Source organism: Chionomys nivalis, chromosome 14 (assembly GCF_950005125.1).
Source record: "Chionomys nivalis chromosome 14, mChiNiv1.1, whole genome shotgun sequence".
Taxonomy (NCBI): Eukaryota; Metazoa; Chordata; class Mammalia; order Rodentia; family Cricetidae; genus Chionomys; species Chionomys nivalis.
This window is the reverse complement of record NC_080099.1, coordinates 68,772,269-68,790,339: the sequence shown is the minus strand read 5'-3', so window position 1 is coordinate 68,790,339 and position 18,071 is coordinate 68,772,269. Positions and strand designations below refer to the sequence as shown.

The 18,071-nt window shown below is 44.1% G+C and overlaps 1 protein-coding gene across 1 annotated transcript in view; it reads left to right on the top strand.

The window, feature by feature from the left end:
* The first annotated feature begins 9,738 nt into the window (after positions 1 to 9,738).
* Lama3 (laminin subunit alpha 3) overlaps positions 9,739 to 18,071 on the top strand; it is a 214,227-nt gene continuing 205,894 nt past the window's right edge. The window contains exon 1 of the mRNA XM_057789086.1: positions 9,739 to 10,017. Coding sequence (XP_057645069.1) covers positions 9,739 to 10,017 — 279 coding nt within the window. The remainder of the gene's footprint in view (positions 10,018 to 18,071) is intronic.

Genomic DNA, 18,071 nt, shown 5'->3' with positions numbered 1-18,071 from the left:
TGAGATGGCTGAGCGTGAGATGGCTGAGTGACATGGCTGAGTGTGAGATGGCTGAGTGTGACACGGCTGAGTGTGAGATGGCTGAGTGTGAGATGGCTGAGTGTGAGATGGCTGAGTGTGAGATGGCTGAGTGTGAGATGGCTGAGCGTGAGATGGCTGAGCGTGAGATGGCTGAGTGTGACATGGCTGAGTGAGTGTGAGATGGCTGAGCGTGAGATGGCTGAGTGTGACATGGCTGAGTGTGAGATGGCTGAGTGTGACACGGCTGAGTGTGAGATGGCTGAGTGTGAGATGGCTGAGTGTGAGATGGCAAGTGTTTTCACCCTTTTGGTGGTAGAACTGTTCAGGAGGAATCAAATCCTCACATCCAGGGTCAGCTGAAGGAGAAAAGTGAAAAAGCTGTAACAAGATTATTTTAGAAGCTGTTTTCTAATTTTCACTTAAAAATCTTTGCCAGATTAATTACCAACATCTTGTCAGGCAAAGGCAGGCTCCATTCCTTACCGTCTCCAGTAAGCCTGAGCAGGAAGCGTCTTTACCCATTGTCTTGCTTTCCCTCCTCTGTATGAGGATAATGACTTCCGCCCACTTGCCTAGCAGGGTAGTTCTCTGCTGGGAGGAAGAAGTAAAGGTGCAGGCTTTCTTTTATCTCCCCGTTGCTTGCAGTAACACACACAAAGGGCGGAAACGGAGCTCCTCCGAACAGTAAATGTATAAAATTACTTGTTCTGCCCAAGCACATATTTTAAGTAAAGGCTGAACTAGAGCGCCTAAAACAAGCACTGGGAGGAAACTCTGGTGATTGGAATGCAAATTCTTCGCAGGGTTTTTTTTTTTTTTTTTTTTTTGGCAGAACTTACCAGGGACAGCCCTAGAGAGAGAGGCGCCACTGCCAAGGTTCCAACCAAAGTTGGAATCTGCCTACAGTGAGTAAGAACATGCGGTCCCACCAGGCCAAGAATTCCACTCGGTATGGTCAGCAATGATGATTCTGAGCTGGGAAGGCTTCGGTACTCACAGGTCACAGGTCACTAAGTCAGTGTCTCTGCTTCATAAGGAACCCTTAGACCAGAGTCCTGGAGCAGAGAAGCCCACGCTAGAGAGGGAGTGGAGGGAGGCAGCCTGAGCCTGGATTCTGGGCACTGTTTTGAGGTACCTTTTCTTCCACTTCCATATCTATGAATAAAAAGCGTGATACTGGATTTATGTTTCTCGATGTCTGGTACCTAAGGGGGGTCCTCAGTTTTCAAAATGGCCAGTAACAACACTGCCTTTATTTAGAGTATGGCCACATAAGCCAAGGGATGTTCGCCTTCTTCAGTTGATCAGGAATGACCGGCATGCGCATGCCAATCGTTTCACGCTAAAGAGAAGTCTGCGCTTGCAGTTTTACAGAGGTGTGCCATAGCCTGGAAAAGTGTTTGCTAAGAAATTCACTGTTGAAATTCTCTCAAAACACGTCACAGGAGAAGAGAGATACTTCCTACTTTTTTCTTTTAAATTAGATTTTGGTTTACACACATAAAAATTTATTGGATTGCGACTTTTCATACAGTGGTGTCATTATATTTCATTCTCCTTTTCCTCCCTTCCATTGCTGCCCAAACACTCCTTTGTTCGCCCTGCTCCCTTGCTGGTTCCCTTACCCTCTCTTGTCCCTGACTCTAGTCCCCATTCAGACCTCTTCCTTGCCTTCATAATCTCTTTTCACACCCTCATGTGTATATGTGTGTGTGTTTAACGGTAGACTCTGCACCTGAGAGAAATCATGACTCCCATCCCTCTGACTCTGGATTGTTTTTAACATAACATCCAGGTTCATCTTGGTTTCCTGAGAACGCCGTAACTCATTCCCTTTCACAACTGAGTAAGATTCCACTGTGTAAATGGACACAGTGCTTTATCTCTCATCTATTGCTGGACACCCAGACTGGCTCCATATCTCAGTTATGAATGGTGCAGCAATGAATGTGGATGTCCAGATTCTTTGTGATATGCAATTGAGAACCTTTTGGATAAACATCCCAGGAATGCTGTACGAAGCTAATCCCAGGGCAATTGATCTCCATCGTGTCTGCATCAGCTGACGTTTCCGTGACTGGTGCTTTAGTTCTCCTCTTCCTCTGCATCCTCACCAACATTCATTGTTGCTCAATTCTGTGTGGGGGTGGGGATGGGGGTGTTCAGGTCAGAGTCAAATGCAGGTGCCATTCCTCAGGAATCATCACATTGTTTTCTGAGACAGGGACTCTCAGTAATCTGGGGAACACTAACTCAGCAAGGCATGCTAGCCAGAAAGTCCCAGGAACCAGTCTGCTCCCCCCAGCGGTGCTGGAATTACAAGTGCATGCCATCATGCCTGGCTTGCTTTACATGGGTTCTTGGAGGGTCAAACTCAAGTCCTTGAACTCTACGCGCAAACACTTCTCTGGGTAAGTCTTTCGTTCAGTCCTAGTTTCTTGATGACAGCCATTCTGGCTGAGTTGAGAGGGAATCAAAAGTCATAATTTGCACTTGCTGACGCTAAAGATGTGGAAAACCTCGTCAGCTATTTATTAGTCGTTGCATTTCTTCCCTTGAGAGCTGTCTTTTCAGTACATTTGGTCACTTGCTAACTCGCTAGCATTCCTCAGGTGTTTGGCTTTAGAGTTCCTTATAGATTCTAGTATCAGTCCCTAGTGACTGTGTGGCTGACAAGATTCTCTCTCACATGGTTCCTGTGCTGTGCAGAAGCTCTTTTTTGCTGATCTTGAAGTATCTTTCTCTTTAGGGGCATGGACTGCATTGCTAGGGATTGAACCTACAGCCTTGTGTGTGTGAGGCAAACATTCTACCACTAAGCTGCATCTCCAGGCTCAGAGGTGCTGTTGTTTTGTGCAAGCCCATTTGCCGTCCTTGGGCCTTTCCCTCTGCTCTTAGGGTCTGTTCTGAAGTCTGTGCTGTGCTCCGTCCACTCTCCTCTAGCACTTTTACAATCTCAGCTTTTTTTTTTTTCCCAATTAAGGTCTGATCCATTTTGAATTGATTTTGTGCAGGGCGAGAGGAATGGATCTGGTTTCATTCTTTTCCATGTAGATGTCCAGTTTTCCGGGTGCCCTTTGTTGAGGAGGTTGTCTTTTACCCAGTGTATGTGTTGACACTGTTGTCAAAGATTAGGCAGCTATAGCTGTGTTTCTGGGTCCTCTATACTTTTTCACTTGTCTTCTGCTTGTAGTATTTTCTTAATTTTTTTGAGATATAGTCTCAACATGTAGACCGACCTGACCTTAAACTCAGCGACCTTCCCGAGTGCTGGGATTGTGGGTTTATGCCACCATTCTTTTTTAAGAAGTCCTGAAGGACACTTTCCATCTTCAGGTTTGCTGTGTAGCTAACCCTGGGATGGCAGAATCTGCTCATGGTGTTTTTCATTGTTTAGTTTGCCCCCCCCCCCACCAGAGGCTACAGGTGGGAGATGTTAGCCTTTGTTTTTCTGTTTTGTTTATATTCTTTTCATTGCTGCGTGTGACCCATACACTGCTATCGGTCTGTGGAGGAGTCACTGCTTTTTCTGTGAGGTGAGGAGGGAAAGAGGAGAAGGGGGTAACTTTCATAACCTGCTCCTTCAGTGAAACCAAACCAGTAACAAGTTGTTGTGGTTTAAGAGTATATAGTCCACAGAAGACAAGTAATAACAGACAGGACCCAGGGTTCTGATCCCAGTTCATAACCCTAGGAGGCATCTGAAAAACTGCTGCAGGGCAGAGGGTTAGGAAAAGGCAAAGGCAGAAAACGCAAGGCTTCATTTAACAGAGCGTCTGCTGTAAGTACGCTGTTGCCCAAACGCTCGACTTCACCTTTGCAAGACAGCAAGTCGATCTCCTTGTACATCTAGGTTCTTGACCCTAGAGAAAAGCTTGAAAACAATAGCACACAAATTTAATTTCCATCATAAGTTCCTGAGGACTCAGAAGGGCCTGAATCATCTCTGAAGCATCAGATACCAGCCAAGTCCCAAGTTCACCTGTGTTGTTGGCATCCAACTATGTAGGTTTTGCCCCGCCCACTCCTCTAGGACTAACTCTGTAGTCCCTTGTGTCCTCAGGACATGTCTGTGATCTTTGTCCCACATCTGGGCATCGTTTCCTTTCGTCCTTTCAGAATCCTCTTAGAAACACAAATGAGGAATTCCAAGCTCCGAGTTCAGCTGAGAGTGGTGTCAAGCAACCGTAAGTCCGGTTGCTGGGCAGGCAGGGGCAGGAGGATCGCTTGAATCCACAGCTCAGAATTATTTTGGGCAAGATTATTGTCACAAGAAAGAAAGAAAAGGAGAAAGGAAGGAAGGGAGGGAGGGAGGGAGGGAAAAGAAAGAAATAAATCCTGGGTTCATCTTATTATTTCCATTTAAAATAAAAAAAATAAAATCCTATCCAATAAAGGTTCCCAGACCAAAACACAAATAAACAAAACTCAGAGGAACAAATGAATCAATTACCTCAATTTTTCCAGTATAATAAAAACTCGGGAGTGAGAAATTGAGACAAAGACTGGAGAGCTGACTGGTTAACCCTTTCTCTGCATATTTCCCGATCTACCAGCCCAAGAAATACCCGGAAGCCTCTCTTCTCTCTTCCTGTCCATCTCTAACAGACATCCTCAGTCCTTCAACAACTCTAAGCTAATCCTGGTCGTCAATCACTGACTACGTCCTTTTATTAAAATTGCCTTTATTGGCACAGTGGAATGACTGTACGAACAATTCTCCTGCAATTAGCACTCTCATTGGTAAGTGATTTAATTTCTTGAAGCATCATCTCTCTGGGTTAAAACTGCAGGGTTGCAGGAGTGTGGCCATGTGTGCTGCCTTTGTATTTAAAAGCATCTGCTCAGAATTAATTTAAACTCATAAACTGAAACTTGAAAACTGCCTTTCTCTCCCCCTGCAAAGTCTCGTTTTTATGACTTTTGCAGTGTCCAGGCTTATAGAAGTGGATGCTTGCTTGTAATACATCACCTTTACAGAGACGGCCTTGTAACAGGCACTGTCTTTAGACACAAAGGCTTTATCTAATTATTTTTAAAGCTGCCATCACTGGGAAAACACTCACCACACTTTAACATCACAAGTTTTTTCTTTGTGTTTGTTTTCATTTGAGACAGGCTTTCGTATCCCATGCTGGTATGGAATTTGCTCTGTACCTGAAGATGACTTTGAACCTCTGATCTCCTGCCCCACCTCCTGAGTGTTGGTATTATAGACATGTACCACCACACCCCATTTCATGCAGTGCTGGGGAGGAACCCAGGCAAACACCCTCCTAGCTGAACTACATCTCCAGACTGACAAGGCATTTTGTTTTGTTGTGAGGTATATGTATGTGTGCCGTGTGTGTGTGCCCGTGTGTGTGTATGCTCTCTTGTGTGTGCGTGTGGAAACCACAGGTTGATTTTGGGTGTCTTCCTTTATCACCCTTCATTTAATTTATTGAGACAGGGTCTCTCCCTGAATATGGAGCTCCCCATTTCCACTAGACTAACAAGCCCGTGAACCCTACATGGTTCTGCCTCCGCACCCCTCCCCGACCCCAGTGCAGGATGTTGGGGTTTTACATGGGAGCTGGGGATCTGAACTCGGGTCTTCATACTTGACTTCATATTTTTAAAAAATGGTTGGGTGGTAAGAGTTCTTTGTTCTGGCTATGGGTGCTTTGTGAGATAGGTGTTCCTGAAACACCTTTACCTCTCTTTGGGTAGAGGTGTCCTGTGAAAAGCAGAGGTTTTCAAATTTAATAAGGTTCCTTTGTTTTGTACTTTTGCTATATCTAAGAATATTTTCCTTATGTTTTCTTTCATAGTTGTGGCTTACATCCTTCGAGTTGTGTGTGGTGTGAGGGAGGGGTTCATCTTCTTGCACATGGATATCCGTTTGGAGTTCATCTTCTTGCACATGGATATCCTTTTGGGCAAGCACCTTTCATTGACGGCATTCTTTTCTCACAGAATGGTCTTGGTATCCTGTTGAAAACCAAATGACCATGACTTAAAGATTTATTTATAGACTCTCGGTTGTATTAATTGATCTCTGTGCTTATCCTGTGGACAGTAACACAGTCTTGATCACTGTTACTTTGTTTTAAATCTGAAGTTAAGAAGAGAATCTTATACTTTGTTGTTTTTTTGAATCATTATGACCATTCTGGGTCACCTGCATCTTTGTAAGAATTTTAGGATCTTTACATCAGTTTCTGAAAAAAAGGCAAGAAAAACAGAAACAAAAAAAAAAAAATCAAACAAAACTGGTATTTTGATAGGTATTGTATTCAATCTTAGCCTGCTCGGTGGAGTATTGCCACTCTGACGCTTTATATACCAACCTAAGTATAGATAGTGCTTTACAGATAGCCCCCCAAATCAATGATGTATTATTGTGATGCTTATTTTGGTTGTCACCTGAACACACCTGGGAAGAGAGCCTCAACTGAAGAACTGCCTGAAGCACGTTGGCCTGTGTGTGTACGTCAGACGGCATTTTTTTTTCTAATTGATGTAGGTAGGTCAGCATACCTTGGGCAGGACCATTCCCAGAAGATGACTTGAGTTGTGCCAAAGGGTAGCTGGACGTGAGCTTGCAAGCGAGCCAGTAGGAGGTGTCCCCTAGGACCTGTTCTTCAGTTCCTGTCTCTGGGTTCCTGGCTGACTTGTAAGACGGAGTAACCCTTTCCTCTCCAAGGTGCTTTTGGCTTTGGTGTCGTTCCTAACAACAGAAAGCAGACTAGGATGCCTGACTTCCTTCCTCGCCCTCCCAATTTATTGACTGAATGAAAACAATACAAACTCAGCACAAATTCTACATTCATTTTATGTGCTAATGGTATGTTTTAAGAATAAGATATTTTTTGATGTTGGGCATTGGCAGCCGTTGTAAGTGAGCCCCAGATTGTAGTTACCCACATGCCCACGAAGGTGAAAACACAAAACTCTACAGTACCCCATGTAGCTAATCTGAGCTGGTCAGTAGATTAAGTGTTCTAGATTTAGTTTTTTGACATTTTTGTCATATTATGATGAGTTTATAGGATTTTGCTTCATTGTTAAGTTCAGGCAACCGGTACTAAGCTCTTAGGAAACATCTTTGAATGATCTTCAGTCTTTACAGTTGGATTCTTAGTTTACTTCACACCTAAGAATTTTATTCTTTTTGATGCTCTTACAATTTTTTTCTTAATTTCATTTTGCTAGTGCTAGAGATAGAATTGATAGAATTGTGCATTTTTAATTTCCTTTTTGTCAAATATTACAAACATGTCAAAATACATTCCTATAAGGTTGTTTTTATGGCCTTAGGGTCTTATAAACTTCAAACAAACAAATTAAATAGCTTCAAGGAACCATTGGATCGAATCTTCATAAACATCCCTAATTATTTCAGGGCTATAAATCTCTTCCAAAAAATCCCCAAAAAAACTGCAGGGCAAATTGTATATTGGATTCATTTGCGAGGCCATGCAGAAATTCCTCCCTCAAATGGAAGGTTTCTTCACTTTTACCAAGAATGTGTTGATTTCATGGATTCTCTTCAATTCTCAATTTTACATTTAATTCATTTTATCAACTTGATAAGTGAAAGGGGAGGCCTATTGGTTGGTGTCTTGTTTGTATCTTGATTCCCAGGAAGATCAAAACTCTAAGCCAACTATGTTTGTTTGCTTTTAACGTTTCTTTTTATGTAAATTGCCTGTTTATTCTCCTAACTTTTCTGTGTTTGTTTTGTAAAAGTTGTATCATAAAGGTATAGTGAGTTATCAGCCATGAGCACAGTCTCTCCTGCATCTGTTTTCCACTTTGTGTTGATTAAGGTGCTGTCTGACATTTGAGTTTTCAGTATGTCCTTATGGCTTCTCCTTTATATCAGTGATGGAGGAAGGTCATTGGTTAAATAATAAAGAAACTGCTTGGCCCTCATAGGTTAGAATATAGGTGAGTGGAGTAAACAGAACAGAATGCTGGGAGGAAGAGGAAGTGAGCTCAGATGCCATGCTCCCCTCTCCTGGGCAGACACGATGAAGCAAGCCGCCAGGTCAGACATGCTGAATCTTTCCCGGTAAGACTGGTGCTACACAGATTACTAAAAATGGGTTAGGCAAAATATGAGAATTAGCCAGTAAGGGCTAGAGCTAATGGGCCAAGCAGTGCTTAAAAGAATACAGTTTGTGTGTTGTTATTTTGGGGCATAAGCTAGCTAGGTGACCAGGAGCTGGGGCGGCAGAAACACAGCCTGCAGCTCCTACTACATATCAGGCTCATAAACTCCTTTCCCTCCCTCCATATTTTTGAAGAACAAACATATTAAATTGGTCTCAAAACTATCCCAGCATTTTATAAATATACCAGTGAGCTCAATCCTTCATCTAAGTCCATCTGAGCTTTTATAGCAGAAAAACTCATAATGGGGAGCTTTCAAACACAAAGTGGGGAGCTTTCGAACACAAAGTCACCGTAGACAGTGGAACCAGAGGACCTGAGGTGGGGGCTGCGTCCTGGCTTCTACACAAGTCTGTCCACTGTGCTCTCCTGCAGTGTACCGCAAGTGTTGGAGACAGCACACTCTGCCCTTATGTTTTAGTTATTATATTATTTTGTGATGGGGTTTTGTTATCTAGCCTAATCCACAGTCTCAGCTTTCCATAGCTCTAGATTGCAATGTGGGCCACCACGTCCAGCTTGGGACTCTGATTCCATTTGCCAGCATCGCCGCGCGATGTATTTGCCTGAATATTCCCCGAATACAGAGCTCTACAATTGAAATAGTTGAGGCAAATCGTATGCATACTGGAGTTATTTACAATAGACGCAAAGAATTCTTTCTTTAGTTAAAACCATCGCGGCTGGACGGCAGGGTTTCAGCCTAGGAATTTGTGGGGGAGGGCCAGGGATATTCAGGCCACAGCACCTCTCCTGTGCCATTTTGTCCCCATCTCTGTATCCAGACAGAGCTGTGTTCTCACGTCTTGCCTCTTTCCCGGCTCTCCAGTCTTCAAAGCTTTAGTCCTGTTCATCTGGGACACTTAGATGTCCTTGAGCATGCTGGCTTTCCCAGCAATGGCACCTCCTCTAACAGCTTAGAGGGCCTATTGTGGACACAGTGCTGGAAAGTGGCCAAGTTTCAACCGCGAGTGAGTAGTACCTGGACTTCTAAAGGATTTCCCCGAGGTACCGTTCTAGCTCGGCTAACCACAGCGTGCCCCACAGGATTGTGGTTTGGATGTGTACTTGCCACCACTGCTAATTCAGTGAGAGCCTTTAATCCCTGGCTCAGCACGTATCTTGTAGCGGCGAAGCAGAAGAATGGACTCAGATCAATGCTCGCCTGGGAACTGGAAACGTCTTTGACAAAAGTTCTACAGGCAGAGGTAGTTTCTTGCAATCCTCCCAGAAGCTGGAGACCTTGAATATTTGGAAAGAAGACTGCTTTGATTAGGACAGTCGGAGCACCCTTGCTGGTGTCCTGACTTTGAGGAGTCGGGGAGAAAGTTTGCAGCCCAGAGTCCACACTTTCTGGTTCCTGATCGCTCGGGTGCTTTAAGCAGCAGCAGGTTCCGCAACCCGTAGCCGCGCCTACGCGGCGGGCTCAGCGCGTGGACAGAGGGGCGCGGCCCTGGGCGCCTCCCACATCCCGGGGCTGCCCAGGAGCGCGGAGAGTGGCAGCAGCCTACTTTACCGTGCCACGCCATGTACAGGCAGGATACCCAGCGGCACGGGATGGCGGTGGCTCCAGCCTGGGCACCGCGATCCTCACCGCCGCTGCTTACACTATTGCTGCTGCTGGGGATGTCGCCCTGCAGCAGTATGGTGGCTCAGGACCCTCGGGCGGCCGCGCTCAGCCTGCACCCACCCTACTTCAATCTGGCCCAGGCGGCAAGGATCTGGGCCACCGCTACCTGCGGAGAGCGGGGTCCGGAGGTCGCAAGGCCTCGGCCGGAGCTTTATTGCAAATTGGTGGGCGGCCCAACCGCACAGGGCAGTGGCCACACTATCCAGGTATGGTCCCCACGGGTAGCGGGAATTGGGTCGAAAGTTGTGACTAGCTCTTCTACATGGGCCAGTCACTGTGGCCAAAGGATGAATCTTCTTTTCCTCACACGAGCTAATGACTTCAAGTGACGGGAACCGGACTCTCCCAAGGCCAGACTGGCTGGGGACCCTGTGACCTACCTGGGCGCCGAGCTCTTGGTATGAGTCAGGTGGAGCTCCACCCTGGTCTCATGCCATCCTAGGTGGGGTGGGCAAAGCGAGGGTGAGTGAAAGGTATGGTCAGGTTCCAGCTTGTAGAGGAAGCTCGAGGCTTCATAGCAAAATATCCATCACTCAGACGGCGCCGGGCCAGCACGGGACTGACCCTGGGCTTTAGAGGAGGCTGTCTGTCAGACTTCTAGGTTTTGCAACCTTATACCTAGGAAACTTCGGTAGCATTTCCGGTTGTATCTGTAGCACTACTTCAGTGTCAGCAAAGATTCGCTTCATCTGATGAGCTAACCAGAGGTCCAGGGCGGGTGGGCGCGGCAGTGAGACCTTCAGGGGACAGAAACAGACAGGGCACTCTGGCAGGGAACACCTGGTGGAGATGAGGGTGCATGCGGTTGGTGCTGCTTTACCAACACCCGGTATTGTGCTAGGCTCTCACACCAGGCTCTCATCTTGGACTGGGAGGTACTAAAAAGGAGGAGGCTAAGAAACAACATTTTACCCTAGGCTGGATGTGAACGCTGGAATCCAGTCCTAAGTTCAAATCCTTGCTCCTGGAAGGGCTGCTGAGAAGAGAAATATTGCCAGAAGAGGGAGTAATTTTGGAGCTTAGAGTGTCTGGGTTAGTGTGTTAGAAGAGTCTTGCCTGGAATCACCGTAAATGATAGGTAGTTGAACGCGCCATGTGGTAGATGCGAATTTATGTATAAACTGTATACATGTGTGAACATCCTAACATACTGTACGTATCTCTCACTACATGGAAAGAAAAAATTGAAAAGATAAGCCAATGATAAAACACTTTTTTAACCATATAGTGTAAAGATGCCAATAGGGAAATAGAAGATAATGAAGACACTTTTAATTTTCTTCAACAGCCGCCAGTTATTTTTGCTTTAATTATTTGTTATTGTGGATAATTAGACATGTGTACAAATGTTATTGTGGAGTTCCTTCTGACACATTTAGTTTGGTACTTGTTCCTCAACGGCTCCAAGTTGGTCTTATAGGTAGTAGATCTGAAAGATTTCTGAAGAGATAAAGGCTTATGCTGAGGATATAGCCCAGTGGTAGAGTGCTTGCCTAGCGTGTAGGAGGCCCCAGGTTCTAGTCCAGTACTAAAAACAAACAGAAAACCAAAACAGCACACAGGCTGCAAGGCATGGAGGTACATATCTGCAATTCCAAGTACTGGAGGGCCTGGGGCAGGAGCACTGAGAAATTGGGGTTGAGCTAGCCTACAAGACAAGTTCAAGACCAGCCTGAGCTATATAGTGGAAACCTGTGTGGAAAAAAAAATTCATGAAATTTTTATGGTACTGGAACTAGTTTCAGGATGCATGAGCAGCTTACAGGCCACCTCAAGGGTGTCTCCTCATATGCTCCTTCCTAGTCTACTTAGAACCCAGACTAAGAAGCCAGCATGGCAAAATGGCACGAGGTAGTGACATATGCTTGCTCAAGAATGCGCAGCAGTGGGGAGTGGGGCTGGGTCACCATCCTCAGCTACTCTTATGTTTGGAAGCACTGTAGTAGAGTACAGCATTACAGGCCAAAGGAACATGTTTTCACGTAAAAAACAGAATGGTGAGAGACAGAGCAGCCCACCAAGTCGGTGCTGTGCGGCAGGCTTCTTGCTGTCTGTACTCACTCAGGGTTCACCCGGGTTTTTCTCCCCGGCTAGTCATTGCTCTCTCTTCATGCTGCGGTCGTCATTTTCCACAAAGGAAAATCAGACAAACTGTTTAAAAAGCACCGACGGTTTTCTTTTGGAAAAAGTTAAAATACATTAGAAAAATTAGTTTCCACATTTAAATAAATGAGCATATGAAACTTTTAAAGTTAATGAATTTCTGGCTTTGCCACAGAGAGGCCCACATTCCAAACATCTGCCATTCGGAATGCTTTCTCCTCCACAAGGCTTGCGTTTTCTTAGAAAAGTGTTTACTTTCCACACATTGTTGAATCCTGCTTTAATGAAGTAGAGGGTCTGCCTTTATTAGTCTGTGAACATCAAGTCACTGTCCCACAGGTTCCTGCTGGCAGTCAGTTGTCATCCCAGAGAGAGTCAGCAAATTCGGAATGTTTGGGGGAAATCCATGTAACTCTTCCTTCAAAAAGTGTTTTATTGTTGCATATTAATTTTACAAGACAATGGGCTTCAGTGCTCTCACCGGCCAGTGGTATCCATATACTGGTCACCGGCCTTTCCCTTCCCTTCTCTCCCCTCCCCCAACTCCCTTTTCTAATAGTTCAACTATTTTCCTGATTGTTCTTAAAACTTAGATTCTGCACACGAGGAAGGATACGGGACATCTTCATTCTTTCTGGCTCATTTTATTTATGACCCCCAACCATAAAATTATTTTCATTGTTACTTCATAACTGTTATGAATCATAATGTAAATATCTGTGTTTTCTGTGTATCGTTCCAATTTTAGTATATGTGCTGCCGAAGCGAGCACAATATCTGTGTTTTCTGATGGTTTTCGTCAACCCCTGTGAAAGGGTCATTTGATTTGAGGGGTCACCACCCACAAGTTAAAAACCCCTGGTTCTGCTGTGTAGATTTACCCCACTTCTTAGCCCACTCTGTTGATGGACATGTAGGCTGGTCCGTACCCTGGCTGTTGTAAGCAGTGTGAAAATCAACAGACATGCAGCTATTTCTTTTGTAAGCTAGCTCTGACTCCTTTGGGTGAGCAGCTGTCAGGAAGTGGGGGGGGGCTTTTTTTGTGGGGGGGCTTTTGTAACAAGGGTTCTTTAGTGGGGGGCTGAGCAGAGAGATGGTCCCTTTTTTCAGGAGACAGGACCAAGAAGAGGTTAGCTTCTTGCTATTCAGCTTCTCTGAGTCAACAGTATTTCATGTCAATCTTTGAATCCTGAGTTCTATAGAAGGTTAGAGATCTAGAGAAAGATTCCCTTAGCAGCCATGATTGAGCCAGTGCTTGGTGGAATAGAATTCCTGATTGGCTCTGTGGCCAGTGCCCAGACCAGCTACTGGTATTTGCAGTTTCCATTGCTGGTTGGGACAGCAGTTGCTCAAGTTGCAGCCACTGCATTGAATGCCAAACAACACATCTTCTAGTTTCTTCTTCAGTTCCTCTCCTCAGTATGGCATAGTTTCTCTGTAAGGGTCTCTTGCCTTTTTGGTTCGGTTCATTCTTGGGGCTGTTTTAGGCCTTTGTGAATGAGATTATTTTCCTGGTTACTTTCTCAGCAGAATCATTATTGATGTATATAAAAAGCTACTAAGTTTTGTATGTTGATTTTTTTTGTTTTGTTTTGTTTTGTTTTTCAAGACAGGGTTTCTCTGTGGTTTTGGAGCCTGTCCTGGAACTAGCTCTGTAGACCAGGCTGGTCTCGAACTCACAGAAATCCGCCTGCCTCTGCTTCCCGAGTGCTGGGATTAAAGGCGTGCGCCACCACCGCCCGGCTGTATGTTGATTTTAAAAATACTGTTATTTTGATAAATTTGTTTGTCAAGGTCTAGAAGGTTTTGGTGGAATCTTTAGGTCCCTCTAAGTATAGCATCATATCTTAGCATATAGGAATTATTTGACATCTTCCTCTTTCATCTGTATTTCTTAATTATTCATTAATTTCTTTGTCTTACTGTGTTAGCTAAATTTTAAGTACTGTTTTGAATAAAAGCAACAACAGTGGACATTCTTGTTTTGGATTTTAGAGAAAATGATTTGAGTTTTCCCCCTTCCGTGTACTGTTGCCCACAAGTGAGTGATATATAGCATTTATTACGCTTCTATATGTGGTTTCTTTGGGCCTTTTATCATGAAAGGATGTTAATTTTTGTCAAACGATTTCATGCATCTGTTGAGATGGTCATGTGAGTTTGTTATTGATTCTATTCGGAGCTGTATTTTCTTTCCCAGTTTACATTTGTTGAATCATCTTTGCATTCCTGGAACGCAACTAGAATTATCATGGTACATGATCTTTTCAGAGTTTGTTGAATTTAATCTGCAAATATTTTGCAGAATCTTTTGTTTTTTGAATTAATGTTTACCAAGAGCATTGGTCTGTGGTTTTCTTTTGCCAGTTGTTATCCTTATTTGACTTAGGTATCTGGGTAATAGCAACTTTATGGCTAACATCAGAAAAACTTCCCTTTCTAGTTCATAGAGTAGAGTGAAGATCATAATGTTAGTTCTTCTGTAGATATTGTACAATCAGCAGTGAATATTCTTTTAGGGGGGTTGATATGGGATTTCTCTGCATTGCTCTGGCTGCCCTGGGACTCACTCTGTAGGCCAGGCTGGCCTTGAACTCACAAAGATTCACTTGCCTCTGCCTCCTGAGTGCTAGGATTGAAAGTATATGCTACTGCCACCCAGTATGCAGTCAATATTCTCGATCATTACCTTTTCTTTGTGAGAAACTTAATGATTCCATCTCATTACTTGTCTTTGATATGTTTTAGTTTTTTAAAAAATTCTTTTTAGGGACTGGAGAGATAGCCCAGCTGTTAAGAGCACTTGATGCTCTTCCAGAGGACCTGGGTTTGGGTCCCAGAATTCACATCTTGGCTCACAACCATTATTATTATGGTTATGTCTATTATGTCTAATAATGTTTGTTTTATGAAATATATATATATATATATATATGGTGCCTATATTCTTATAATGATTATGTCTTTCTGATGTAGTGTTCCAATGACCAATATGTGGTGACTTTCTTCTCTTTCCTATTATTGTTTGACATTGCTTTGTTGGATCTAAGTACGGCTACTGTTGCTTGCTTCTGCACACTGGCTGCTTGGAATATCATTTCCATCCTTTTACTCTGTGTGTGTCTTTGTTGCTGTGTTTCCTGCAGACAGCAGACAATTGGACCTTGAATCAATCCAATGGCCCAGTCTGACCCTTAGTACCACATGGTGTAAGGACTGAACTGACACTGGTTGACTTCTAACCTTCACCTGTGCATGTGCCCCTCTCCCTACATACACAAATGAGTTTAATAAAAAAACAACTTGGAAAAGATTTGGATCTTGTTTGTTAATCCACTTACCAGTCTATGCCTTTTAGTTTGATAATTAAGGCCATTTATAATCAGAATGGAAATGTATGTGCTAATTTCTGTCATTTTGTTGCTTTTATGCTATTTTGTTTTTTTCTTAATTCTCATTAGATTACAGTTCATAAGTGTGGGGAAGTCAAGGCAGGAATTTGAAGCAGCTAGTCACATCCCCCAGTCAAGCAGAGAAAGAGTGGATGCATGTGTGCTTACAACTGAGCTCACTTTCTTCATTCCTATACAGTTCAGGATGGACCCGAGGGGATGACGCTGCCCACTGTGGACTAGGTTTTCCCACCTCAGTTACCACAATCAGGATACCACCCTCCAGACACGCCCACAGGCCAACTTGATCTGGGCAGTTTCTCACTGAGACTGCCTTCCAGATGATTCTAGATCGTGTCAAGGTGACACTTATATCTAACCACCACAGGAACTAACATTTCCCAAAGTAGCAGTTTCAAGATGGCTCCCGTTACAGCATTCTGCTTTTACACTGGGAAACAGAGTGATCCTCATGGGCCAGTGCTAAGCAGTTAAGCAATTTCTAAATCAGCTGTAGCCAGACTTTCGTTTCTGGTTCATTTCTGCCCTGGTTTTCCAGACTGCCTTTCCGTTGCTCTCTTTCCGTCACCGTATCGTCCACACTGCCCCCAAAAGCAGCCAGGCCCTCTGGTCTGTGCACTGTTGTGCTCTTTCTCATCCTCTGTCCCAACAGCCAGTCTCTGTGTCTCTCAACAGCCCCCGTTTAAACTCCAGCTTTTTGTCACTAGCTCTGCTGAGAAGCAGTTTTCTGACTGCTTCAGAACTATTGAGAAATTAGAAGGTGCTACTGGTTTCAAGCCTGCTATTTTGGCTCCTCCCCTTTAAAAGCCATTTTGAATGCTTCAGCATGGGATGATCAGAAGGCTTTGAACATTAAAAGAATTTCATGCTATTTAAGGGGCGAGAATCCATATTTTATTTGACCATGTGTAATGATCACATGCTAGGTTTGTGGCCTACCTTCTCTCTCAGACACTCAAGACCATTAAAAGCAAGTGATTATTTGATTGGAGACAAGGTGAAGGCCCCTATGACAATCTGTATATTAAATATTAGTAAAACTGAGTTTTTCCATTTAAGTTAACTATCAATTGTAACTTGAATATTTAATTCGGGGTGCACTGGAATCCTTGCCACAGCCAGTGTTGGAAAGAGTTGTCCCAGGTATGGGTAGAGCAGGCGTGAAGCAAAGAAAGTCCTCACAGAGATCTGTATCTGTGGTCCCCCCAGATTTGCCCACAGAGAGCCACCACATGCTCCCCAAGTTGCAATTTTAGTGATTGGTAGGTTGACCCTGTTGTCACCTTTTCAGCTGTCATCGGGTTTGTACGACAGGCCACACACAGAGGCTGTCACTCTCAGACAGAGTGGGAGGTGGCTTCTCACCTTTGCTCAGTGGACTGTGTCTCTTACAGGGCAGTATGCATAACTCTTCGGTTTGATGATATGCCAAGTTTGGTATTTTTCTCTGCAAAGAAGAATGAACCTAAGTTGCTTTCTGTCCTTGAGTTGAGGGGCTCAAGAAAATAGACGAGTTGCTGGCAAGGAGCATGCATGTTTGGGGAAGGAAGAAAAAGCTGAGCTCTGGAGGCCGGCCTACTGCATGATTTCATCCAGCATGGGCAGGAGTTCACTTGCGTTTGTCCTTCAGAGATGCGAGAGGTGGTTGGGCACAGGCAGAGATGGATGGAGCAATTATGATGACCCTTGTTTGTATCTGAGTGAGGCTCATGTACAGCTAGAGACTGGCAGTGGAGGGGTTAACTAAAGCAGTTCTGTTTCCTCAAACTTCCTAAAAATAAATTCTTGAGACCAGCCAGGATTTAGAAATTCATGCCAAAAGTATCTACAAAAATTAATGTTACAAAAATGAATAAAGGTCATTTCTTAAAATAGAATCTGGTTCTATGGTAGAGGTTTAATTTTGGAAGTGCATCTACAACAATACTGATATTTTATTTTAATGGTAACTTGTGTCAACAGGCAGGGCGATTTCTAAGTGTGAGTTTTGTTTGCATGTGAACATTATTCACTGTGGTATTTATGGCCCTAAAAATCCTTTAAGGAAGATTTTGTATTCTTGCTATTACTCAGATTTTTGAGTTTTTGTTTTGAGAGATTTCTGTTATCCAAGGGTCCTGTCCCTGTTCTCAGCTTTATCGCGAAGCCTGCAACACAGAAAGAGCTTAGAGAACATTGGCTGCTGGGAGGGTGGATGGGCAGGAGTCAAAGGCTGTCGAGCAGTTAACCTGACAGGTAGAGGTGAAGGATGAGCGAAGAGTATGTCATACCTCATACATGATTACCTGCGGAATCTGGAGATACTGTGTATGAGGACACTGGGCAAAAGCAATGATGATGTGGAAATGGAAGACTTGTTGGAAACAGAGCATCGCGGTCAGGAGCTGAGACATGAGATGACTCCGCAGTTAGGTGCACTTGATGCTCTTCCAGAGGTCCCGGGTTCAGTCCCCAGCACCCACATTAGGTGGTTTACCAGTGTTTGTAACTCCAGCTCCAAGTGAATGATGCCACTGGCTGCTATGGGCACCTGTGCTCTTATGCATATAACCACATTCAGGCATACACCCTACACATCAATAAAAATAGTGAAAAGAAAATCCTTATACATAGAAAAAGAAAATATAACCTAAGAGTTTGGACTAGCTTGATATAAACACCGTAATTATCAGGATGAACTGCACATACTTGCCAGCAGAGATTGAATTTGTACAGTGACAAGGTCACCCACCCTTCATCCATCC